Raw genomic sequence first — 26,964 nt, 5'->3', positions numbered from 1 at the left:
GTTGAGCTGCAAAGATTTTCAGGAGCAGGGTGACCGCAGAGAGAAAGAGTTTGTACTGTAAATATCTGCAAACTCTGACTCTCCTGGAGGATTTGAGCCAGGGACAAACCCTGGTCTTGGACATAGTGTTATGACTGTTAAAGGCAGTGATGCCTGGGGGAAGCTGCTCTTTTAGACATCAGCCCTGGTTTCCATCTGCAGATGGGCACTACAAATGGTTTGTGTGTGGATGAGATGCTTTTCTGTTAGTGGTGGCGGGTAAACACACAAGTCTTAGATTCAGGAGAAGAACCTGCTCCTCAGCACCTCGGCCACCACAGCTGGAGTCAGACGTGTCGGAGCTTTGTCCGTTTGTCACCGTCCGTAAGTCGTGTGAGACTATTTCCTCGCTGGGTTGGGTTTTCGGCAGCAGATGCCTTGGAATTACTGTTTAAGGCTGAGCTGCAGCGTGCCGTGCGGCAGGGGCTCACCTGAGGCCAGGGTGGTTATAACGCAGCACATCTAGAATGACCCAGGCTTAGTGCTAAGAAATATTTATTTAAAAAAATGAGGACACAGTAGATTATGCCAGTCACAGCAAATGATCATTAATCACATTTGTTCTTAAACAATAAATTATGACGTGGAGCATTGTGCCCTTTTGGAAGAGGTTGCTGTGGACGTATGCGCTGGGGAAGATGCAGGCACAGGTATTTTCTAGCTCCTGATGTTCACAACAGCAATTTTCAAGCAAGAAGGTGCCGTGCTGAGGTGGCTCCAGCATCCTGCCCCCTCTGGGCTTTTAGTACAAGGAGCAGTGTGGGAGAGAGGAGCCCGCGAGCACCTGGATACAGTACTGGGAAATGCTCTTAATGCACAGGAACAGACAAAACATGAGATATAAATATTACCACGTGGTCACAGAGGTGGAAGTAGACTAAATACTAAGTTCCGACATCCAGTTTGCTTTTGATCTCTTCAGATGTTTCATCACATTTTTTGCAACATATGTTACCAAGTCTAAAGCAGGGTATGAAAATGTAAAAAAACTACATTAGAATCAATATTACTTGGTTAATTAGGTAAGAAAGACTACTCTGACTTGGTATGGTACAGTTACAATATTTGGTCTCTGAATTTTTTTTAAAAAAACATGAGTTTCACAGTATCAAAAGTGCTTATTTAAAAGAAATGTAGTGTAACAACAGTGATTAACATTGTTGCATTTTTGATTATGAATAATTTAGTGGATGTAAAACAGGTTACTGCAGCATTTCAAAAAATTGAACAGTGCTCAGCTTACATAATTTCTTTTATCTTCATAACAATAAATATAAATAAATTTACAAATAGTAATACTGCCTAGCACAAGAATAGACAGAAGCACAATACACAAGACTATAAACAAATCTAATATTTTTTTTAAAAAAACCTAAAGATCGGCATAATTCCTAAAATCTTCTAGCCAGCAATCAGTTTAATAATTCAGTAGTACCACTTCCTTCATGGGGTAAGGACTTTGTTTTTTAAACCTAGATAGAACAGTTGTCTGCTATGGGTTTGATATTTTCACTTTTAGTATTTTTCCTCCTTTTTTCCTACCTCATAACAATAAATTAACAAGGGTTACGTTGGAAAACTGTTAGTGGTGCAAGTGTCTCTAGAAACTGTGTGTGGTCTTTGTTCAATGGCAATAGTTATTTGGTAATTTAAGAAAAAAGGATATACATGGTACATGATCAACCATTTTGGACTCCAACTTGGTGCTGACCAGCCTATTGATTTGCGTTGCCTTCTGTGTAGGTGTCCAGATCACAGTGTTGATTAAATGGACTATTTTTTAGCTTAGTTACATTCTAGGAAAGTTCTTGCTGACTGATACCTTCCAGGTCCTTCTTGAGAGCTCACGAGTCCTGCAACACAAATGTCCGTGCCCCTTCCTCGGTCTTGCCACAGGTGAAAGTGATTCTGCTGGTAACAGTTCGATTTCTTTTGGCATCACATGCTGTGTCCCAGTAGAGCCAACACGTTCCAAGCATCTGCAGGAGGAGCTCTGGTATTGCTTTCAGGTTGGATTTTAATGGCTGGGAGAAACTGGCCCCTGAGTCAGAGGTCCATGGAACGGTGCAAAACTCAGAGCAGAGCGATGGGTTTGTTGCCCTGGGAGTTCATGTACTGAGCTGCCGCTACGTTGTCCAGTGTCGTGTAGGTGGTATAAAGGCCGGTGACCTGCAAGTCTGAGAAGGAGTGATCACTGCCACTGGAGACAGGGGTGAGGCCGGGGGTGCCCAGGTCACAGTCTGAGAGGTGGAGCGGAGAGTTGCTGAAGGCACCCAGGGTATCAAGGCTGAAGCTGTCGTCTTTCATTTCCTCCCATAAATTACCTTTAAAAGATTAAATTCTGGTCACAGCAACACATCCAACCCACCCGGGCACCGTCTGTAGGGGTCAGTCAGTAACTAAAGGGCTTTACCCACTGCTTAGGACAAGCGCTGCTTGCAGGTGGTACCATTTCTAGTGCAAAGGCAGTCAGTGTGTCCGCTCCCCCGAATCCTCTGGTCCCAGCAGGACTCCAGACCTTTTCAGGCAGCATCTACCTACCATGTGTTAACCAGAAACCCAGGGGCCACGCTTGGCATTGCTGTAAGCCGGGGAAGTTTTCCTTTCACAGAAGGGGAAAACTAAAGCACGAGTAGAGCTGTGGTTTCCCACGGCAGAGGGATGTGGTGTCCCAAATCCAGCTAGCTAGACTTCCCTTACATCTTACATTTACTGCAGTGCCTGTGCTTGAGCCACGAAGGCAGTTTGCTCTCCCATCTAGCACGGGGCAGGCCAGGGAAGTCACGCTGCAGAGGCCAGCACCCAGTACAAGTTTTTAGCTCGGTTACAGCCCAGAGCATCGTGCTGAAGACCCTGGTTATATATTCAGTGACTACGTAACCACATAAATCAAGCCCTCCCCTACCCGAGCTTCCTTCTCCCATACCTTGCAATGCAAAATCCATAATGCTTGGGTCAAGGGCATCCACCTCTGTGTTCATGTCTGTTGTCATGTTCAGGAAGTCCGGAGGCGCGCGTCCCATGGGATGGTGGGGAAGAGGGCTGTGGCTCATGTCAGGCAGAGTGTGGAGAGGAGGTGTTTGTGCAGGTGCTGGTGAGTCTGGGGCGATGCGAGCCTGGGTCTGAATCTGGTGATGCAGGGGGATGGACTGCAGCGAGAGCGTCATGATCGGCTGAGGCTGCAGCTGGGAGATGGAGATTCGGCCTTGGGCTGCTGCCATGTGGTTCAGGGTGGAGATCTCCGACTCTGCCTGTTTGCTGGGCCGCCTGCAGTTCTCAGGTCTGTCAGTGATCAGCTTGTCTAGCTCCTCTGCACAAGTGATACCCATTCCCAAGGAAGAAAAGAGACAGTTTAACCCATTTGTTCAAGCAGGGCCTGGCCAAAGCATTTCACAAGTGAGCACAGCCACACACTTTTGCAATAAAACTGAACAGGTAGTGTCTGTCACTGTGACGAGATGCAGCACAGAAGGCAGGTTTTGACTGTGCAGAGAGCAAGGAAATGCCACCTACTTCCCTACCCTTAGCTTGTACCCTTCTCGACTCCCTTAGAGCTAAAGAAACAATTGCATGAGACTTCACAGAGCAATTAAGTCACTGCTGATGGCAGCTGACCCACAGATGCAGGACTAAGCATCCTCAGTAGGTCTCCTGCTCATAGGGATACTCTGACTTCTGCTTGTATCTCAAATAAGATGCGCACAAGAGACTGCTGACAGTTGCAACTGCACTTTTGTTTTTAAGCAAAGGAGAACGTAATTTGTTGTTGATTGTATGTTACAGACTTTGCAGCTAAAAAGTCTACTTGGTTTTTCCAGTATTAAGCTCCTGAAAAAAACCCATGTGTCTTCATAAATAGGAATGACAAAGCCTTAGTAAAGGGAGAGTTTTGCAGAAAAACAGGCAAAAAATTGCTAAAATGTGACTCTATGAATACTAACACCAGAGGCAGCATAACTCCTCAGAAGGGCTCAGATATGCTAGATAGGTTATCATGGGAGAAAAAAACCCAAACATGTTGAAGCTGGGGACCGATTTGCACTAAGGGTCTCCAAAACCAGCTGTCAGTTCAGTGACCTCCTCCTGCTGCCGTGTATCACCCTGTCACACAACCTCGGAGCCAGCAGCAATGACCTCATTCAGTGCAGAGCATGGGGTATTTCAGCCGAGCAGCTCAGAGGAGGCAGCTGTTGCAAGGCGCGAGAGCTGTGCACCGGCCAGCTCTGTTCCAACATATACCTTATTTCTTAAGATTCATGCATTCCTGGTCAAAAAGCCTTTCCCCCCGCCTTGCTTCTCACACGCATAGCAAAAGTGTAACATAAGCCCTACCTGGGTTAGCCATGCTCCTGTGAATAGCAGCTAAATCCTTCCGCTTCCACTTCTGCATCTCCTCTTCCATCTTGTCAATCTTGGCAGGATTGAGAGCCCACAGGCACCCTTTGCGAGAAGTGCCACTCATCTTGTTCTCCACCTTCTCAAAACACTTATTCAGAGACAGGTTGTGGCGCACAGAGTTCTTCCAGCCATCAGGAGCTGTCTGAAAGATGCAGGAGGATGTCAGTGAAATAAGCCATGAACAAAGTATTTGTGATGTTCTACTTCCACCCTTCAGGTGTGTGCCTACCTTGAAGTAGGGGAAGTGCTCCTTCATGAAGCTGTAGATCTCACTCACTGGGAGACTGCCTGTTCTGCTGTTCTTCAGCGCCATTGCAATCAAACAACTACAGGACAGAGAAATACAGGAAATAACAGATTGCATATACTTAGCCATCATGCCTTGTTCTGCTCTAGCAACCTCTGACCCACCTCTTAACATACAAACAGCTGGCTGATCATGGGATTAATGTTCTCAGGTGCTCAGAAGTCACCCTTGTGATCCTGCAGATTTTACTCCTCTGTGCTATTACTCTACCTTTATGCTGCTGTCCAGGAACCAGTTTGCTTGTTCATTCCTGCTACCCCTCAGAAACAGCTTCCACAGAACTCCTGGACTGATGATGGGATTTTTGTTCTCTTTGAAAGGATCACACACTCTCGTGCTACCACACCTACGGTGTTGCAGTCATCCCAACACAGGCTGTAGGCAACACGTTCTTCTGGTCTCTACTCACCTATAGGAATAGATCGGCTTGGGGTAATGCTTTGGATGCAGTTCTTGGGCAGAGTGAGGAGCCAGGCGTGGCTGAGAATAGGGTGGCTGAGTCCCATAGGGTGTGTTGTAAATTGCTGCCGGGTTACACTGTATGCAGATGGAAAAGAAGGAAAATGTTGGATGCAGAATTTCCATGGGTATGTAGGTTTAGGGATATTTTACTGTTTTCCTTTTAAAAGAGTTCTAGATGTGATCTTAGCAGGTACTTCAAGACACAGACAACAAGCAAGTAACAGTACCTGTTGTGTGTTCTGTGCTAGGGCAAACACTTGCTGTGAATGAGGAGGAGGAAAGAGTTGTTGCTGTGTTTGTAAACTGGGGGACGGCTGCCCACCCACAGCATACTGGCTCATCTGCTGAGATAAAGACAACAGATGTGTCAGCCTTGAAATTACCAACATCTTTTCCTAAGAAGTGTTGCAATAATAAGCCATCAAGGCCTGCTCTTACATTTGCTCCGTGTGTTGAAATAGAATTCAGACCCAGGATTCCCTGTGGCAGGCTGGCCTGGACATGAATCATCGCTCCAGGTGCTCCTGTCGAGCGCATATTGCTTGCCACAGGACCTATTTCGGAGAAAGCAAAGGCAATGAATGTTTGCATGAAAGCACACTTCAGAAGAGAGAGCTGGCATTTATTTTTAATAGATGCAGTTGAACACAGCTAAGCTCTGGAGTGGATAATCACACCTCTCCGTGGCTTTCCATCCCAAAAGAACCAAGAGTATTTCACAAACTGCAAAGATGACATCAGCTGCTTCTAAAACTTGTTATGTAGGGAATGAAAGATGTCAGCTGTTTAACAGTCCACAGTGGTGTTACAGACACAGTATCTTACAAAAGAAAAAAAAAAAGAAAGAAAACATATTCAGCACTATCTGTACTCCAGAAAGATTTCTGCTCTAAAGCAAGCAAGATGATATGCTGAGCTCGCTCAGCAGAATGCCTTAGGGAACACGTGTGTTTACTTAAAGGATGTTCACACAAAGGAAAGGCGTTCAACGAACATATGCTGTAAGTCTGTATGAAGCAAACAGCTATGGGGTAAATAAGGTACTCTTACTTTTATCAATGTTGAAACAAACAAGAAAGACTAATTACCTAATTTCAAAGCTGTTGAAAACCTCTGAAGTGCAAGTCTTAAATACCTTGGCCCAAGTTCATGCAACAAGGCACCAGCAACTACACTGAGCAGAAATGCCAATCGGCTCCTAAGATCTCTGTTGTCGCTGCTAGGGCTCTCTGCCTCTTGAAATGAAGGAAATGTATCAGTAATGTCCTTATCAGAAGACAACAGGCTCCAGGTCTTCTGACAGGAAGCAAAATGTAATGCACTTAAAAAGAATCTACTATTAGGAAAGCTAGCCTGCGGGAGAGGGGGGGTGGGGGTGGGGAAGAAAGGAGGCATAATGTTGTGCTGCCGCTTAAAGAGCTGTTATTTAACATCCTGACAGTTTACCTGTCTGTTGTAGCATTGCATTCTGGGCACCAAGGCTAAAATCCATTCTTCCACTGGCCATCTGTTGTAACCGAGGCACATCAACAGATGTCAGCCACGACAAGGACTGTAAGTCACTGGGGAGGTCATCTTCACTCAGCTGGGAGGGGTCAGAAGCTAAGAGTCTGCAAAATAGCATGAAAGGTTAGCAGAGAGCGGAGATGCTGCTACACTGTCCCCAGTAAGGGGAGATGACTGGGATGCCAAAGCTCACGTAGATCAGCGGGGAAAATGCACCAGGCTGGGATTCCGTTTGCAGAATTCAGATGCGACCTTTGGTTTCACAGCTGGCCGGTTGCTGTTGCCCTTTACCTAACCACATGTTCCTTCCTACAGTTTGAAACATTTTGGTTAAGAAAACTTATTGTGCAGTATTTGTAGGGGAAGAAGGCATGAGAACCCAGAAGAGAAACTGCCTAGGAAAAAACGCAAAGCTGATACATTATTTTCACATGTGTCAGAAACATGCGCGTGTTTGGCCTTGATGTAGAAGAAACCCATCAGGACTTTTAACCTGATTCTAACCTCATTTAAGCTGAATTTAACCTAATTTTGCATTAACCTTGAAATTCAGTGACCAGCCAGCCTCAGAAGGAGTTTCTGTGCCTAGCTGTTCAAGGACCCATGTATGCTGCTGGATTGAGCACCTGCGGAGAGGGTTTTTCCCAGCCACTGTGTCCTGTCGGTGGGGACAGATCAGCGGCGAGCTGCTGCATGAGCAAAACTTTACAGAATGACCTGGTGATCTCTTCCATTCAGATACATGAAGTTATTGATACTTAACAAGGAACCATGAAGCATACAAAACAATTTTTTGGGTGGTTTTTGACATACGAAAGGATCAGAATGAAAACCTAGTGACTGAATGCACAAGAACACCCAGCCTGCCTTCAGCAACAAACCCGAGGTGTAACGATGACAGGCTGCTTTTGGTTTAAAGCTCCATTTTTGACACATGCTTCATCCCACCTGTTTTGTTTTGCTTCTGATAAAGTGCGTGGTACAAAACTGAAATATTGGCATATATTTACAGTACTCAAAAATCCCTGTGTGGTCAAAACTCCCGTTAAAGTCAGTAAAAGAGCTATTGCAAATGAAGGGTTTAACTGCTTTTGCTTATGTTAAACAGTATTACAGAAGTCATGGGTATCTTGAGGAGTAAACAATAATGAGAACACATCAGGAAGTTATTGTTAGATACCTGGGGTAAACCCAAAGGGATTCAGATCCAGGAAAACATATTTCTCTTTCAGAAGAACACAGTTTAGTTGGATGTAGTTGATTTTGCTCTCAAAACAAAGGCTTTAAAGAGCTCTCTTATAGATGTCTTAAAGCCAGCTGTGTGGTACTAACGTACGTTTGTTGCCAAATGACAACGCAGAAGCCTTAAATAAATCTGGTCTCTTGCTGAAGCATCTTTTATGTTTAACACGATTCTAAATCAGCTTAAAAGAACAAGGCAGAACTCTAGGGCCTGGCTGCCTAGGAGCTTTCAGCTCTTCTATTCATGATTACCAGAAACCCGTATCAAAGTTCCCTAAACTATTTTGTGGGAGATCGTTAAAGCAGAATGTAATTTATTTGTTTGTAAAAAGATTTTGAAAAGAAGAAAAGGAAGCAAAAAACCCCTACTCATGACCAGAAGCCAAAAGCTCAAATCCTGGCCAAAAAAACATCTTCAAATCTCTCCCCCAGCCTACCCTGTTTTCTTTCTCCTACTGTAGTTATAGTGCAATAATTAGCATTGCCATGGTTACCGCTGTTCAGTTATTTTGTGAGGCCTGGGACTTAAATACATAAAAAGACTATCAGGTGACGGCTCTCCCGGCCTGCAGATTGGCTGGATTGGAAGTAAACAAGGGCATTAAATGATTTGAAAACTGGGCAGGCTCATGTCGTTTGCAACAGTTGGGCCCATTCATGGGAAGCCGATAACCCATTGTGCCGCCAACGACTGCTGCCCGGTGGCACGTGGCCCCGATTGTTTTTGGGATTCTTGCTTAATTGTTTTTCCCCCCCTCCTCCTTTTTACAAACTTCACATTAATCTGGCTGAATGACAGCCGACACACAACACACATCCACATGCCATCTGGCACCCCAGGTCCCTGCCAGTCCTTCCAGACAAGTCAGCTCCTTCAACAAATAACGGGGTCAGATGGGCGGTGAGGGTCAGCACCCACTGCACACGCCTCCTGTCAGGCAATGAATCCGCCACATGCCCTCGCCGCTGCTCCGCGTGGGACGAGCATCTCCGCACTGGAGGACCGCGGCAGTCGTGGTGGTGCTCAGCAGACTTCCCAGCTTTAGCTTTTTGGGGAAACCAAGGTCTCTGCTTCGCACTCACTCTAGATGCATGCATCCTGGTGCTTCTCCTAGGTGTGGGGATGCCTGGCGATGCCCTGGGCACACTCAGATGCCGTCAGAAGCTTGCACTACAACTCTGCTCCTTGCCAGTTAGCATCAGGCAGCGTACCCCTCTCCGCAGCCTCGTGATGTGGTCCCTCTCACACAAATGCTGCAGATCCAAATGGGGGCACGGAAGGTGACTGAACTCTTAAGTTGGTCTAAGAGTCATTAGGCTCTATTTTAAACAGGTACAAAGATGCAATAATACATAATAACTAGACCAGTGTGGGGGCCAGCTCTGTTTCCAAGGCAAAGATGCTTCCTTCCCTTCCCCATCCTAGCATGGCATGGCTGTTTGAATTTCAGTTTACAGCTCTTAAAATCCCCTCTGGCTGTTCCCTTACACATTTTTTTAAATGGATTTGTTAGTTGTCAGAATAACTGCTTTCATTAATAATGGGGGAAAAAAGTATATTTCATCAGAATACAGTATTTCACATTTAAGAATTATTCTGCAGGTTGCCTTTAAAACTAATGTTAAAATTTCATGTGTCTTAAAAAAGGTGAAACTGCTTAAAGTATGCCCATCGCTGTCTGACTGAGGTGTTTGAAATGCCCAGATGTCTTCTGCAGCATAAAACCAGCTTATCTCACAATACACAGGCTCAATGTGTGTCCTGCTTTTAGTGAAAAAATGCTAATCTAACTGCCTCTGAAAAGAGAGCTATGCGCACAGTAATACCTAATGTTTTAATCTCATAGAGTTCAATCTTTCTGACCTGAAAAATTGCCTGTGCCAAGACAACTACAAATATATAAGTACATATTGTAATGTTATGTGTACTTTGATTCTGTTCCCCTCCACCACCCTTTTGGCCTCACGTTTGAGGGTAAACTTCAGGAGTCAGAGATCCTGTCTTTAGATGGGTGTTCACAGCCCCTGGCACAATGGGGCACTGTAGTAAAAGCAGCCATTTCCTTTCAATGCATGTAAATGAGATAAATAGTGGTATGCTGTAATTAATGCACACTACTGAAACTGTCCCCAGCTGCACATTCCCCAGGGCTGTCTGGTATATACGCTGAACTACTAAACCCCTATGAAGAAAAGGTTACAGTCACACCAACCAAATGCGTTGCAAACATGGTATCATTTTTTAAAGGTGTGGTGAAATTATGGAACTCTGGTCTTACCCCTCTCCTTCTAAATCTCTGCAGGAAAACACCCTTCTGTTTCCATGTGTTTCTATCCTAGAAAGGCACCTGCCTTAGCAAGAATCCACATCATGTTGAGGATTTAAGTCCCAGCTCTCCTTTAGGTATCAGAGGATGCTGGCCTCCTGTGGAAAATGCCCTGAGAGCTATGATAAGTATGATACAGAAATGCTCAGTGGTAGCGTTAGTCTTTGCTATCTGATCTATCATGCACTGCCCGAAACACCTATCTCATCAGGGCAATAGATTTTTGCCACCAGCCCACCTGCACAAAGATTACTTTTCCAGATTCAGAAAAAATGCTCCTTGGAATGAAATTCTTTTCCAGATCTCCTGATACTGAGCTCCAGACCTTCCTGCAGCCACTGGAGGAGAAACTGGACTCCAATGCAGGTTGCGCATCTGACAAAGCTCACCAGAGCTTGTCAGCAGTGTAAAATCATCAGTCAGATGGACCTAAAGAGAGCTCTGGTTTTTTCCCCCCCATCAAGTACATCCTGCTGGCACGACAGCTAGCTAGACGGAATTAAATTCATTCTTGGCATAACCTTGTGGGAATCTGCAACGAACATTAGAGTTGAATTTGAATCTATATTCACAGATCAAACTTTACCATCTTTCCTCACACTGAGCTGTTCTAATGAGCTGGATCTAAGGCAGTGCAGAAACCGCTGTCAAGGTGAACTATCCACTTCTACATTGGCAAATGCCGTGGTATGGTAAACTTGTCTGGAGACTACAGGGACCATCTCCTCAACGGCATCATAGAATAGTCCTCCAGATAAGTCTGTTAAGATTAAAGGAGAGCTCACCAACGACAGGCATACCTGAAGATATTTTATCTGCAAATAGATTAGCCAATAACTGGGTGTTTCGGTTTAGGATACAGTGTGTAGAATTACAGATTTCTCTCCGTATTGCACCACTCACACTTCAGAGAACTCTGTTTGTTTTCTCTGGAGTCCATCCCTAAAAGACACAAAGCACCCAAACTGGTTGATGCTGTAGGGTGAATCTAATGCTACAGGTTCTCTCGAAGGGCTTAGCATGTGGTGGCAACTCATCATTGCCTCTGTCCAAAACACTGCGGTTGCGTTTGGCATATTAAACTGCAACCAGTTCTAAGACGTCTCTCACCCAAGGGACAGTTTTTATTATCATTGCCACCACTGACATCTGAGCTTTTTGCCTATGCTTAGGTAATACAACTGTTCAACAAGTAGGAGCAATCAGGGGTGGCAGATTCTTGGTTGTTTGCAATGGTTTATCTGGCATGAGTGACAATTGAACAGGAGGAGTGGTAAGAAAACCTCTTCTTGAAGTGGTGATGAGAAACTGTTTTCTTTTGTCTGAGGTTACGTGATGTCCTCAGAAAAAAATGCAGTGGTTTCTCATATGTAAAACAACACAAGGAAAATATTTATGTTTTGTGATTCTTTAGCTGTCTCCATGGTGAGAAGGATTCTCTGTTTTATTGAAGGAGTCAGCTTCACCACCTCCTATTGCTCCTCACTCCCTCTGCTCTGTTCCTTCCCTCTATACACTTCGCTTCCCATCTTCCACCCTTGCAGGTGCTTTTCCCTGCACTAGGTTCTGGTTTCCACAATCACAACCACTTGCCTCTCTCCTCCCTGTTTCTGCTCCTCTCCTGCTTCAGCCAGCAGCTCTCACTGCTGCTTTTGGTCTGCAATTCCTCTCTGCCTCTTGAAGGCAAACCACCCACCCGGTCCCAAGCCACCAGCCTGCCTTTCTCCTCCCTGCCTTCAAATTCTTCAAGTAATTTCTGGAAATAAGAACAGCAATTAGGCAGCTTTCCAGGTACAACCAGAGAGTCCCTCCTCAGCTACAGCTCAAGAAACTTTGGATTATAGGAACAAAAACCAGTGAGGAAAAAGCAAATAATATGATTACCCTGTCAGGTGTTGCTGTTCTCCTTTTCTTACACCATGGCTCAGAATGAAGATGATTCTCCAAAAACCTTCTGTAAAGGTACTTAGCACTAATAGAACAGGCTATAGATGTGCTCCTGGAGACTTTTATACATTTCAGCTCTGAGTTTCACAACCCTTCATTACATCATTTTGGTACGGGATGAAGGGAAACTGAATTACAAGTGACCTACATGATTTGCTTAAGCCTAAGAGGAAGTTAGCAGCGATGTCAGCACTCTACCCCCAGCCACTTGCTTCCTGCTGTGCTTTACCCACATAACCATCCCTAGGTGTGGATTTGCCAAACACAGCCAGTATCTGCCTCTGCAATCTGTTTTGTTCAAAAAATCAACCCACCAACCAAAACCAAAACCTGTGACTAATGTCAAAATAACTTCTCCTCAATACAAAAAATGTGTTGAGCTACCAGGCACTACAGGAATGTTTTATATTAATGCCAGGAGCATTGTCTACCTGGAAAGCTGTTTTTTCCCTTTAACATTGCTTCAGCTGCTGTTTGTTAGCACTGAACTGATCTACCTGCCTGGGATGTTGTGTAGTTATTTACTCCAGTGTAAAGGGATTATAAAATATACTACTCTTGGTTTTGCACTGTTGTAAGAACCTGTCTCAATTGCATTACTTGCTGCTGCAGTCATGCAGCAATTCTGCTTTCCACACGTAAGAGATTTTTAGAACAGGTGCTTTAAAAAGTAAGAGTGGTGTGCCATGAGCCACTGAGATCTCACAGGGATACTGAGAAAGTACAAACTCCTTTTCTGTTTCCTTGTTTTGAAGGGGGTGTGTGTGTGTGTGTGTCAAGCACCATTCATGAGGTAAGATACGAACTCCGTTCTGGTTTCTCTGGAGGCAGCCGAGCCTGGGAAGCCTGCAAGATATTGCCTGGGAACAAACCAGCCCTTCCCATCTCTGCCTGCAACTGCAAGACAATTTGAGGAGCAAGGGCCACAATTTTTTATTAATTCCGATTAGCACATTTCAGGAACTGCATAGGAAAGAGTTGAGCTAATCCACTTAAATCAATCCACAGTGGCCTGAGTTTGACTGATTCCTAGGAGGTTTCTCACATTTTTTTGAAAGAATGAAGCAACTACTGTGATGAAATTCCTCCGACACATTGAGTCATTATCTCACTCCCTGTCAGACACACATGGTGTCAAGGGAATGGACACTGACATTTTCTTCAGGAACAATTACGGTTTCGTTAGTTATGCATTTGTAACCTTTTGTCTGCAGAAATGTCCTTCATGCAAACTCCCAGACTCCATCCATCCCCAGTGGTGACAGCCAGGAGTTGTGAGATGTAGCTTGCTCTCCAGAAACCAAAGTGCAAAACCAGATATGAGAGTACCACTTAGGGAGCTAAAATGTACCGTGTATCATAAAGATAGAGACTTTCCACCTTTTTCACCACTATAATGCAGTCATGTCCAGAATGCATGGAATACAGCAGTTGCGTGTCTATGTGTCTCAATATGATTTTATGCTAACATAAAGCAATTATTACAGAAAAAAATTAATCAGACTATCTAATGAGCTAATGAATATAGACCCATTTTTTAAAGAACCAAAGGGACAATTAAAATGGGGTGGAGGAGGATATAGTCTACTAATATGTTGAACAATTAACGACTGAGTAACACCTTTTGATCAAAAAGATATCTATTTAAAACTTAATTCCTGATTAACATGTATAGGAAATTCATTGCAAGGTCTTCAAAATACTACATAAGGCTTCTGTCAACTGGAAAAGCATAGTAATATAAAGAAGCAGAAACATGGTCCTTACAGAAACTAATGAGCTGCAAAACATGAAGTTAATGTATCATGTTGATCAGGGTTAGCTTTACATCTTAAGTAATGTTATTTCTTCAAATAGAATTATAGATTTTAGTTATTTCTTTTAGAATATAGATGCCACATTGTTACCTAAACTGATTAGGTGCTTCCTTAAATTTGGATTCTCACATATGCCAAATAATCCACAGCAAGTTACTCCTTGTCTCCCTTATAATGGCCTGGGGTTTATGTCATGATCTATTATATAATATGTAACAAACCACACATAACTGTACCTAGTTTGGGAATGGGATAGTCCCTGAGAAAAATCAGCATGCTGGTACATCTGAAAACCAAGAATGTTGAATTAAGACAATATTGAGCCTTCTTTGGGAGAGAACTTAAAGGTCTATAAATGTTTTTGCAGTCTTAGCCCAGGCCCACCTTGGCCTTGCATTGCGCCCCTGGGGTTTCTGTTGCTCAAGCTCTGCATATTAAATCTCATTCTACACTTACATGTACATCACAGTAAATCTTTTACTTCTCTTGCACTGGCTCAAACTAGACGGCAAAAGGATAGATTGCAGGCTTCAGCTAAAAATATCGCTTGAAGATCACAGCATTCATGAGCTGAAGAACCTTTTTACTCTGAGACCAGCTCCAAGTCCACTGAAGACCATGGGAGCTCTCCGCTAATTTAGTAGCCTTTGCATTGGTTCCTATAATTTACATAGCTTTGTGCTGAAATTACCATAAGCAGGCCACTGCATAATAAACTTGTAGTCTGCCTATTGCTTTGATTTAAATGTCAAAATATTTACAGTAAAACATAATTTTAGATTATTAATTACAATTAACAAGAATAAAGCGTTAAAGGTTGAAAAATCCCAGTGTGTTACAACTCCCTACTTTTATTCACTGAAACCTAAAATCAAATCATTAGAAATATTTTTCTACTACAATTATGAAAATATTGAAGGTAAAAGTATTTTGTCTGGGAAGCTAAGACAGGCATCTGCTAATATGAAGTATTACTTTGTATTGGTAGCCAGGCAGTGGCAGCACCATAAAAAACACAGGCATCGGAGGAGATAGGATGGCCCTTAATCATTCCTGGACAGCATGGTGGTTTATATCCCACAGCCGCATTGGTGGAAGAGATATATTTCTAAAATCATTTTACTATGGCGCAAATAGTCCCTGGACTTTGCATAGCAGTCTTGTCCTTATCACTGCTTTATGTGCTACATAAAATGTACTATAGATGCTTCAGATCCACAGAATTCAAAGATCTGCTAAAAATCAGGGATTTTTTCCCCTCGTCCATTTAAAAAAAAAATAAAAATCCCATAGTTACACACTGTAAGCATAAGCTGCATGAAAACTTATCGGTATTTGCTGATTTGATCCCCTGCTTACACGCCCACACACTCCCCTCCCTTTTCAATGTTTCCTCCTGCACACTCACAGGAAAGCCTGGTCTCCTCCAAGTCCAACTGTCCCATTGAAAGATTCCAAGTGAGACAGAAGAGTATTCTCAGCGCAGCCCCGGCCTCCCACTCACTAATTGGAGGCCATTCCCCATTTTGTGGAGCCTTGATGCTCCCCCATGGAGAACTCGGGACTGTGGGTTCCAGTCTCGGACTGTGGTGACAGCAGGAGAGTAAACAGAGCTGATAGAATTTGACAGGTCTATTCTTTTCTTAAAATCATTCAGTCTAAAAGATTTTCTTTTACATAATCCAAAGTGTTTTCTCATGAAGTAGGACAAATACTGCTCTGCATTTATGGTGCAGTTCAGATTTTATGCATTTTTATCAGAATTTTCCACTATTAAATGAGGTCAAATAATTCATTTTAAAGCTGCATTAAAGAAATTGCAAGTGGGTTAAAAACTTTAGAGAACTGGGTTCTTTGAGTTCAAAATGTTTAGTAGGGAACTGAAAGTAGTTTTTAAAAGCAGCTGACTCCTGAATAAAAGAAGAATCTTTTACAATTCCTTTACTGGCAGTAAGATAAATCCTACCTTTCTCCCCCCAAAAGGAGTGGGGTTTTTTTCTGCAGCTATGAGTTAAAGAATAGTTCCCTCCATAAAAAGGGTCTTTGTTAAGGTGGTATGTTCTTCAGGGTACTGAAGATACAGGCTGAAATATAAGTACCCAGATGTCTCTCTCATACACACCCTTCATTAATTTATTTACAAATATTTACATAGCCAACAAAAAAAGCCTAGAGCAAACAGTGCTTCAGTAAACAGCAAAATAGAGCTCCACAAACCTTTTTCCACAGTGCCTTCAGAGAGTATAACAAATCACTTGTTGAGCTGCAAGAGGCTGCAGCGCAGTGTTTGCATTTTGAATAGAGAGAGGCTGATAGAAGAATACCTGCGGCAGACCATGTTTACCCATAGAAATGGGTGAGAACACCCTCAGGCTGGGAGGAAGGCGATCGTCTCTCACTCCTCATTTTAAAACACAAAAGTAATTATTTATTGATTTGTTTTTTACTGTGAGAACTGGATCGTGTTCTGCTATTCTGTATTTCTTGGAACTTTGCATCATGTGACAAGATGTAACCTAACTTAACCCAGTGCACTGTAATTCATGCAGAGCTATCCCGTGACTTCTAACAATTCTTTGAAACGATAAAGGGATGCGCAGTGGTACATAGGTAAATTATCAAAGGCTGTTGACAAACCCAGGTTTGTTCCCACTGCTATTAGAAGCCCTTTGACATGCCAGTGCTTTGGAGTACTACATAAGTACTCATTTTAATGAAAAGCTCTTCTAGTGTCTATTGCACTTGATTCAGTCTCTCCATGACTGCTTCATAACAATGCAAAATGTGACCTGAAAGGGAACTTTTAAATAATTGTTATTTAATAGGAACATCCTTCTCTGGCAACGCTTGTACAGTAGAGAGAGTTTACTGGAAGGTCAGCCCAAGGCTTTGAAGGTGCATTTATCAAACGCAGTTTAGTACCAAAATACTTTAAATGGGAATGCTTCTGGATAAGTAATGCATTGTAACTGTTCACCAGCTTGGAAATCTAATTTAGAGTGGAGAAATAATGCATCTAACTTTAACAAACAAACAAACTTGATTTCTATATGCTAAGGGTTGGGGTTTTTTTGTGAAGCAATGAGAAAACAACATCAGTTAGCAGGCTGTGACAGTGCAGCGCGTATTTTTGAAACGGATAAATGCCTCACCTGTACTCCTGTGAAGGGTGGTGATTTTGCCCTGAATTCCTAATGATTCCTGACATTATGGACGGGATATCACTTTCTATCATCTCCTTGGCAAAAGAGAAGAGAACAGAGAGCAGCAGTTCAGGCAGCAGTAGCTATCCAGCACTTCAGCAGCGGGCGGGAGGCACCGAAATCCCATCTGAAACCCAGGATTAGAGGGAAGTAAAGCCCGGTTTACATTACCTTTACCTCCAGCCGCGCTGGTTTTATTTGGGCGAGGCAATGCAGTGAAATATTTCAGGGGCCGCAAAAAACCCCAAACAACAAAACAACTAAAAAAAAAACCAAAACCCCCCAACAAACCAACCCACCCCAAACCCCAAAATCTCAGGCTCGGGATGGGAACCTTGCGCCTGATAGAGGGTGCATCCCCCGGCTGCGAGCACGGCGGGGGGTCAGGGGGCGGTGGGTGCCCGGAGGCTCCCAGCCCCCGGCAGCGCTCCCGTCCCGGGGCTGCCCGTAAGCTGCCCCCGGAGCCCCGCGGAGCGCCGGGGCGTTGGAGCGGCTGTGCGGCCGCGGCCCGGGGGAGCGGCGAGCCCGGGGAGCCGAGCCCCGCCGCCCGCCCAGCCTCCTCAGGCGCTGCCGGGCCCTTGGCGCCGGCCGCCCGGTAACGCAGGAGGATCCCGCCGCCCCGCACCCCGGCCTGCCCGCACCTCCCGGCTCCTTCCACAAACCTGGCGGCGCCGGGGGGCCCGGCCGGAGCTCCGCGGCTGCGGGGTCTCCCTCTGAGGGCCTGGGGGACGGGATGAGCGGGGGGCGGGGGGGGGATGGGGACGGACACGGGACCGGCGCTGGCCCTGAAGGGGGGACGGAGCCGGCGGCGGCGGCGGCTGGGAGCCGCGGCGAGTCGGCGGCGGGGCCGGGCTCCAGCCCGTTTTTAAATTTCCCTCTCAGGAGCTGTCCAGCCTGGAGCATGCGCGGCCGGGGGCCGCCCGCAGGGTCAGGGCCGGGGCAGGGCCGCGGAGCGCCGCGTTTCCCGGCAGCCGCCGCAGCGCTGCGCGCCCCCCGCGCCCCCCCAGGGCCGCCCCGCGGGACCGGGCTGTGAGGAGGGCGAGCCGGCTGGCCAGGGGGGTGGAGAAGAAAAAGGCCAAAAAAAAAAAATCAAATTAAAAAAAAAAACACAACACCACAACTTCTTGCAACTTTCCAGAGGGAGGAGGAAGGGGGACCCACCCACCACAGGCACCGGCGGTTTGAGCGGGAGGGGGGAGTAGATGTGTGAGGGGAGCGGGGCGGCCCCGCCGGAGCTGGGGCCGCGCCTCGGAGGGAGCCTGCGCCGGTGTCCGCCGGGCCGCGGCGGGAAGGGGTGTGGAGGCAGCGCTGGGGCCGCCTCTCCCCGCCCGCCTTCCCCGCCGCCGGGCCCCGGCCTCCCGCTCCCCGCCTCTCCGCGGGAAGGTGCCCGGGAGCGGCCGGCCGCCCTCCCTCAGGCGGGCCCGGCGGCGGGCTGGGAGTCGGGGCCGCTTTCGGCCGAGGCGGGAAGGCGCCGTCCCGCCCGCCCCGCCGCCTCCTGGGCGCTGAGGGGCCGCGGCGCGGGGCGCTGGCCTCCGGCGGGGAGCAACGGCTTGGCGGGCGGGGAGCGGGGCCCCGTCCCCATGGCGGAGCTCGCCTGCACCCGGGGGCGAGAGGGGCCTGCCCCGCCGCGGGGCGGAGGGCAGCGGGCTCCCTGCCTGGCGGGGCAGCCATGGGGCTCCCGGGGCGCTGGGGGTGCAGGGAGCCTGGCAGACGTGGGTGCCTTTATTTACCCGAGTTAACACACGAAAAATAAACAGGAAACAGAAGAAGTCGTTCTGACAGCCATACTTTCATGTCCTCTTTCTCCAGAGGCTTTTTCAGTGCGGTGCACTCCTCCGCGTAGTGAGGTCAGACGGTAAAGGTTCAGGTGGCATTACCTCAGAGTGCCAGAGAGATGGGGATGGAACCGCGGTCAGGCCCCGTGTCAGCCAGCATCTGTCCCAGAAACTATCAGCCTGGACTTGCCGGCTCTTTGAGGCCGGATTTTTCCTGAGGACGGATTTTACCCATCATCAAACCAGGTACCAGCCTTACTTGTCATGAAGGGTGGCCTTCACATGAAAGCCGTCTGAAATCAGCCATGAAACTGGGTCGTTTGGGCTCTCCATAGCAAAGCATAAATCTGGAAATGCTTTAAATACACTTGCAGAATGAAAACCCAAAAGACTCCTGAGAAATTTATTTCCTGGTGCTTGGTGTTTTACCACATGGTGTAGAGGGAACAAAATGTGAGGACGCAGGAGATCTTTTCTTCTGCTCTTAATGAGAATCTGTTCACTTTGACGAGCATCACATCTCTCTCTGTTGATTACTGCTAATAGAAATGGAGAGTAATCAATGCTTCTCAGCATCAAGGCCTATACCAGGCACATCTGTAGAACCAAAAAGCACAATAAAAGAAAAAGTCACAGTACTGCTAAAGCCTAAGGCACGGAGTTTGCGCAGTTGCAAGTGTTCCCTTAATTACAGTGATAGTTGTACCATTTTTGTAACTTACTACAAGGTCATCTTATAGTCGTTATCTATTTGTAACTTAAAAACACCCTCCTTTTTAAATGCATTCCTGTAGCTTAATATTTGCAGGAGGGGTAAAGATAAAACATGCCATTCCTTTGAGGCTTTCTTGGAATCTGCTAAAGCCATTGTGTTGAACTTTTCGCTTGACTGGTTTCCTTGTAGCAATACATTCAGTGCACAGATTTGTTTCTCTCCTTCAGGTGATTTGCATACCTCCTGCTTGGAAGGGCCAGATTATAACAGGTAAGGAGTAGAAGGGTGGCTTATACCCGTCTTGCTCACTAGGGGAGCTTAAACTGAAATGTGAAGGGATAAAGAGCTTAATTCTCCAAACACTGAGAAGTGTACATAGCAAGTTGCAACAAGGAAAGTTCTGGTTAAATATTACAAAGAAAGTTTTCACAATGAGGGAATTCCAGCGTTGCACCGGGCACAGAGGGATGGCGAGTATCTGCCCTTGGAGATACTCAGAATTTGACTGGACAAAGCTCTGTGCAAATCCACCTGCTTTGGCCTTGCTTTGAGCAGAGACCTCTGGAGGTCCCTTGCAACCTAAATTACTCCATGACTCTGTAGCGGTGGCACATGTTACTCCTTGGAAAACATGCACATGAATATTTGCAGGCTGGGATTTTTGTGACTGTTAAGCAGAGCAGGTGGTGGAGTCTGCCAGTTACCAGCTAAACCACTGAACATTATCAGTATTAAAAACAGAGTTTCCTCAATAAGCAGCTGGCCTTAGACATTACTGTGCATGGTTTTGCTGTTACTTCCATATATATTTTTTTCAGAAATTCTTTGACTGTTCTGTGTTATATCAGCTGGAAGTTTGAATGCAGGTAAATAGTAAATTGATGATTTGATTTAGAGAGATTGTAGCCATTTTTTCTTTGTTTTGGGTGTTTTCTCACCTGTTAATGTTACACTGGAGACATTAAGCTGTCCAAGAGAGTAGCATGAAAAAGAATATCGGCGTGTATTGTTTTCTTAAATATGTCAGCTGTGTTCCTTTATGTGATTTAAAATGAGAGAGCTGGACATGGACAATTGCTGCCTTCATTTACAGTCTAGACTAAGTTAAGGAGTAGGGCAAGTTCACCTGGCACAACTGAAGTTATTTTCGCAGAGAATATTAGCAGAGAAAAGTGTATTAGGTATTTCTATTTATTCAATTTCTGTCTAATTTATTTTGGTGGCATGTAAAATCACATGTAACCTTTAAAGTATTGTAATGTTCAGCAATTAAATTCTTCCTTTCTTTGGAGTAAGTAGTTTGTAGCAAATAAATAATGCAATAAAACAGAGGCAAAAGAGAGATTTGCTTTGTATGTATTTTCTTGCATGTGAATTTCTCCTGAAATTATCTTGAATGTCTGTAGGCTATCATTTAAACTGTAGTAGATTCCTTTGGATGGTGAACTGAATTCATTTTGCTACCAGCTGAGGTCATCATAAAGCAAGTTTGTTTTATTTTCCATGCTTCCAAGTGTGCTTTAGGAGAAAAGAAAGAAAAAAAAGAAGTCAAGAAGAGTTGAGAAACCCACAAAAGCAGGGATTTATGAGAACTCTGTGAAGACTTTGATGACTTCTATGTTCCATCTAGTCAGGCTGTAAAATCAAAGTGTTTCTCCCACCTCAGACCAATTTGGACTGGGACTCATGGTTTCCATGTTGAACCCAGCATGGCTGAAAAGCAGCTGCATGTTTACTCATGAACTTTATTGTAAAAGGACATTAACATGTCCTCACCCTCGATCTTCTTACTCCTCACTTGCCATGTTTTCTGGTGAGTTTTCATCCTTCTTCGGCTGAGCATCTAAGATGTGTGGAGAAAATATAGATGTGAATTAAGATCAGTGCCCTCTGTTTAGTGAAATGGGATGCTTCTAAAAGCGGTTAGTGCTTCATAAAAAGGAATAATTTCCTTGCACACTTCAAGCCAGCTTTGTTTTATGTGAAAGAGTGGATTCTTTAGCTCCTCCTTTATTTACCCCGTGCCTTTACAATTCATCCCTCCATTCCCCTCAGTACAAAAGTGAAATATTCGATGTACACTTTAAACTGCAACTTCATCATGCAGATTCTCGGTCCCTGAACAAGGTAGGAAGTATGTTATACTTCACTCCTCTACTAGTGCACAGATTCTAAGTTTGTGTTTGTATTCTTTCCCTCAGAGAGAAAAAGCAGCTATTTCAATTACCCAAAGGTTCTTTTCCTGAGATGTGTGCATTCATATCTGAATGAAACTAATGTGCAAGTGGATTCTGTACAGCCCATTTTAAATACAGGAAACTTTACAAGCTTTCTTCTTTTATTACAATGCAAAAACGCTGACCGTTTTTTTATTTTAGCATACTGTATCGTAACAAGTTATACTTAAAAATCATTTAGTGTGAAATTGCAGATTAATCCCATAGGGATGGGGTTTTAGCACTCGTCTAGCCACTTGGGAGCATACAGATGGTGAATCTGAGTTTTACAAAAGGCACAATCACTGATTACATGCATGGATGTAACGGACAAAAAAGGCCTTCCTCACAGCTAAGGTAAGGAAAATACACTGGAGGTCCTAGTGCCTGGCTTGTTCAGAAAAAGCTACAATTTAAAATGCCTTTACTGTTAAAAAGTTTCATATGTGTCACAAACAAAGGGAAAGCTGCTTTTTACTCCCTTTAGGATCTCATTTTTACTTTTTAAGGCAATTACTGCTCTTCTTAATCTCTTTGTTGTTGTTTTGTTTTGTTGCATCTTTAGGCAACAAACAAATGGTGATTCCTTTTGAAGGAGTTTGGCAGCTTCTGTCACTGCCCTTGTTACTAAAACTAATGCCTGTTGTTCTCTGTTCAGCAGTGAAAATCTGTGTGAAGTGCTGGTAGTCTGGCCTGTGAGAATTTTAACTTCAGGAAGTTGATATTGCTGCCCTGTATAGCCATGTAGTTAAAACTACCATCTGACCTACTCACTGATTTTAAGGTAAAATTGTTAATACTTTGGAACAAAATCCATCATGCTGTGTAGTCCGTCACAGTGTGTCTGGGTTCATCAGGGTAAGGTGGGTTGTCAGAAGGAGAAGCTGCTTTTCTGGTATCCCAGCTTAATTTTTCTTTGGGTTAAGATGTAGTTTTTAGAATGCGGTGTTACTGAATAATCCTGAAGTTTAGAAAAAAAAATTAGTTGGGGGTAGTCACTCTGTTTACCTCAACTGTTCTCATTATACTTATATGTGCCTTAAGATAACTCAAAAAAAGCAAACTATGCATTTGATATATAATTTCCTCTGAGCCTGAAACCACCTCACCACTGTACATTTGTAGAGTGCCCGTAAAAATGTGTCTGGGGCTTCTAAATGCCCCTGTAACAGAAATAATGCAGAGCCATTATTATATGCACTTTAAGAGCTGGCAGAATCACTAGGACACACAAAGCCTGACAATCTGTTTATAATTTAGCCACTTAAACCTAAGCGTAGCACAGTTTTATCTTTGTGAGTGGATTGCAAGAATATTTTGCCTTGATACATGTCTATTTTGGGGCAAAATGTAGTTTATAGATAGTGTAATTGTGCAGTGCAATGGTTATTATATACAATATTATGAAGCAAGTGTTCTGACGAGGTATTCTGGTTGGCTGGCATGTTTTCCACCACTTCAAATGTCCAACATAATTGCTCTTATCACAGGCTGTTAGCAGATTTTAACCCTCAAAATTTCATTAACAAGAAAGTGATTTCTGAGAAATGTAGTTTTAGTGTATTTTCACTTAGCCTCCAGCAAAATAGTTACTTTCAGAAGTACAGTGCCTAACACAGGCGTGTAGAAACAAGAAAAATTGGGACTGAAGCTAAAACTGCTTCTGTGACCCACTCTGTTGTCTGTAGGTATTGTGCCATGTACAACAATTAGTATCAGCATGTGCAGACGGTAATATTCCCTTCTTGGAATATGTAGGTGTAAAATGTTGGAATAAAAACTTATTGTCATCTTGTATTTTTTATGTCCTAAATTTAGACAGTAAAGTTAGAACAAATCCTTGTATTATGTAAACATAGTATTAACACTTTTATTTTGCATTTTGGGGATAAAATGTATAGTTTAAATTTAATTTTTTTTTTCAAATATAGAAGGAAATCAATATGCTGCTGACTATTGCTACCATTTACAATCTGGTTTGTCATTGAAAGAGACTAATTCAGCAACTGAGCTCACTGCAGACAAAATTGTTAGTTTTGATCTCTTTATTGCTCTTTTGTAGACTGCAGTTTATTTACAGCTGAAGAACACTGCAGGGAATTGTGTGTAGGTCTCACCTATTTGTTCACCATAGTAAAGAGCTTTTCTGAAAATAATATTCCTGATTGTTTTCAGCTAATCTCCATGGATTGTGTTGTACAGATAATGACAATGAATGCTTTTACCTATACCTATGTTCACATAAACTTTTCCCCTTTGTAGATGAAAAGTTAGGAAAGAAGAAAAAAGGAAAATTTTACAGCTACCTGCTTCCAGCATTGAGTAAATATAAAACTTTTTGTGCTAGAAGCAATGAACATTGACTGCATAAGTACTTTGGAAAATTTGTCTCTGAGGGGCTATTCGTTGCCACAATTGGGAGGCACAGTTGAATCTTCAGCCTTTGAAAGACTAAATCAGTTGCTTCACGCAGTGATGGACACCTGCAGCATAACTGATTAGCATCAGAGAGATCCCAGTCTTGTCCACCTTGCTTCCCAGCAAGGCTGCTGTAGTGTCTAACCTTGGCAGAGTAGAATTAAGTTTGCCCCATATGTTATATGCTGAGCCGTACAGAGAGACAGGCATCCTCTGAAGATCACAATCTGGCCATGTTTTAACTGCCCTTTCTTACATAGAAATGCAGTGACAAGGCAACAGCTAGAGAAAGGCCAAAGTCTAGTTCAGAATTTTGCAGAACTCAAATCTCCTTGATCACATTAGGCTTATTAACCATGACTAGAAAAACTCAAGTAGAGTATTCTTCAAGGATTCTGAAGAAAAACGTTAATAACAAATACACAATTTTTTTCTTGGTTTCTATTTCTGCAATATTTTCAGCATATGCACCGATGCATTTTATCTCAAATATAAAAATAACACCCTTAGGATATCAGGGTAGTACTCTAAATGTGTAAAGCCCAAATGCCATATGATAAAGGACTTTGATGATCTGTGACGGAACGGTCGATTTCCATTTCCTTCCTAGCTTCTGTAAATCCTAGGTGTATATGTAACTGCTTTTACTTATGTATCGTACCTCATAAAAGCAAATCTACTTTCCTGCCAGTCATTCAAGAACTTTGTGTGTTTTCTGGGATCTCTGGTTTGAAGTATGCAAGTGTTTGCCCAACTGTAACTTTACAGGTGGAAGTGTGCTGCAGCAACCAATGCTGTAGTAATTCCTTTGAAATCAGTGAGACTATCCTCAGGAGTGAAGATAAGCATGTACATATTTTTCTAAGGATCTAAGACCAAAAAATTAAGATCCCTTCTCTTAATAAGGCCATCATCAAATTAACATAATCAAGTAGTCTGTTCTTTTATGAACAGCTTTTCTAGCAGGTATCCTGCTACCTCAGCATCTCTGTTCTAAACAATAATCACAGTTTAGATGAGTGTTGTTTCATGTTTACATGACACAGAAATCTTAATTAAACCATTTCTGCACCTTCCCTGACCAAAATTCTTCATTTCAGTAATTAGAAGACACCACAGTACAGACACGCTGTTTCATCAGATTTTAGGCTACGGGACTTAAAACTAACATTTTCAAAAGCATTTCATGGTTTGAAAGAATGGTCAATTAACCTTCAGTTTCCTGTGGGGAACCCTGCAAAGAACTGTCAACAGTTCAGTTTAGAGAGATTTGTCCAGTGACCTACAAGGCCACTAAGTTCACGAATGCATGTAACAGTGTCATCATAGATTTGTTTCCTGGGTTACTATCACAAGAGAATAAACCGATTGTTTGGCAGTTTCTGCTACAGTACATAGGTGACCAACTGAATGATGGGAAGTGCCCCAGTGCTACGATACGCTCCAGTATAGCCTGTTCAAAACCAGAACTGCTCAACAGGAAAAAAAAGAAAATCTCTGGTATCTTCAAGATGGATTATGTGTCTCTTTCTCTTCCTTCCATAAGTTTCTTCTTTTTTTTTTTCTTTTTTTTTTCTTTTTTTGAGATGGGGCCAGGGGGAATTAATCAACTGCCTGCTGAGTTTCTTTGTATTTCGAATTCTCTTCAAATGGCAGTGTAAGATAAACGCCTGATTATTCTAGCGGTGACAGTCTTCAGATTTAAGTGATAGCAACATCTCACTTTTTATTCCAAATTAAGGGCATTCTTTGGAGCAATAGAAATTGATTCAGGGGATGCACTTGCTGAAGAAAGTCAGGCGTACCCATTCTGAGCCCTTTAAGAAAGATTACACCGTCAAGCTACAGTGAGCTGATTTTATTGTGAAACTGAAAAGAAACCAAAGGTCTAGTCCTGGCCATTGAAGTCAAAAGAATCTCTGGTTTCATGAGAGAGGCAGAACTAGCCATAAGTAAAATTACCTTCTATGTAGGCTTTGATACGTGGAAACTGAAATCTAGCACTTGGCATTTGGCTTTGCTTTTACTTCAGTGCTTTATAAACACAGGATTGTAGCACCATTTTGCAAGCTGCATGGAGAAGCGTGGCGTTTTTTTCTTAGCATCAGAATGTTATCCCTGGCTGACTTGGCGAGTCAGAGTTTGATGTATTCGTTCTCATCTTTACTGGTTGCCAGTTGTGCGGATTATTTCAGTGCTTCCCTACGCATGACTCTGAATGCCATGTATCCTTCTGTGAAGCTAAGTTATCTGATTTAAAATTCCAGACAATTCTGCATTATGGCACTGTGCCCTCAGGTGAGATGAAAACAGTTCAGTGTCGTGTGAACATGGAGTTCCTACATTACATCTGATTTTCCTGGTTTTTGTCATTTTGTCACAGCATTGGCACTTTCACAAGTGTTGCCAAGGTTGTTGCTCCCTGATTGTAACTGTCTATAGTACAGTTTGAAACACTTCAGTTGATGCTATGTAATGCTCCAAACTTAAAATTTTAGCATAGGAAGTAATCAGGAGGGTATGCTGAAGCATTGTTTTGAATGCACATCTATATCTTTGGTTAAGCATTTATTCATCATAGTGTGCACTATT

The 26,964-nt window shown here is 43.7% G+C and overlaps 1 protein-coding gene across 1 annotated transcript; it reads right to left on the bottom strand.

Moving 5' to 3' along the window:
• Positions 1–538: 538 nt before the first annotated feature.
• FOXN4 (forkhead box N4) lies at positions 539–17,351 on the bottom strand. The gene is made up of 9 exons (XM_005445192.3): positions 17,198–17,351; positions 6,653–6,816; positions 5,645–5,760; positions 5,434–5,547; positions 5,154–5,281; positions 4,667–4,763; positions 4,372–4,579; positions 2,966–3,349; positions 539–2,363 (listed from the first exon to the last, which is right to left on the bottom strand). The coding sequence occupies exons 1-9, from the start codon at positions 17,278–17,280 to the stop codon at positions 2,113–2,115; spliced, it is 1,545 nt and encodes a 514-aa protein (XP_005445249.2). The 5' UTR covers positions 17,281–17,351; the 3' UTR covers positions 539–2,112.
• Positions 17,352–26,964: the final 9,613 nt, after the last annotated feature.

Source organism: Falco cherrug, chromosome 1 (genome assembly GCF_023634085.1).
Source record: "Falco cherrug isolate bFalChe1 chromosome 1, bFalChe1.pri, whole genome shotgun sequence".
In the NCBI taxonomy this organism is placed as follows: Eukaryota; Metazoa; Chordata; class Aves; order Falconiformes; family Falconidae; genus Falco; species Falco cherrug.
Note: the sequence above shows the minus strand (reverse complement) of the source record. Positions and strands in the feature narration are given on the sequence as shown.

Coding starts and splice junctions, on each gene's coding strand:
- FOXN4 (XM_005445192.3), bottom strand. CDS start 17,280: ATGATAGAAAGTGATATCCCGTCCATAATGTCAGGAATCATTAGGAAT. Junction 6,817..17,197: donor CACCCTTCACAGGAGTACAG/GTGAGGCATTTA, acceptor GCTATTTTGCAG/ACTCTTAGCTTCTGACCCCT. Junction 4,580..4,666: donor AGCACTTCCCCTACTTCAAG/GTAGGCACACAC, acceptor TGCATCTTTCAG/ACAGCTCCTGATGGCTGGAA.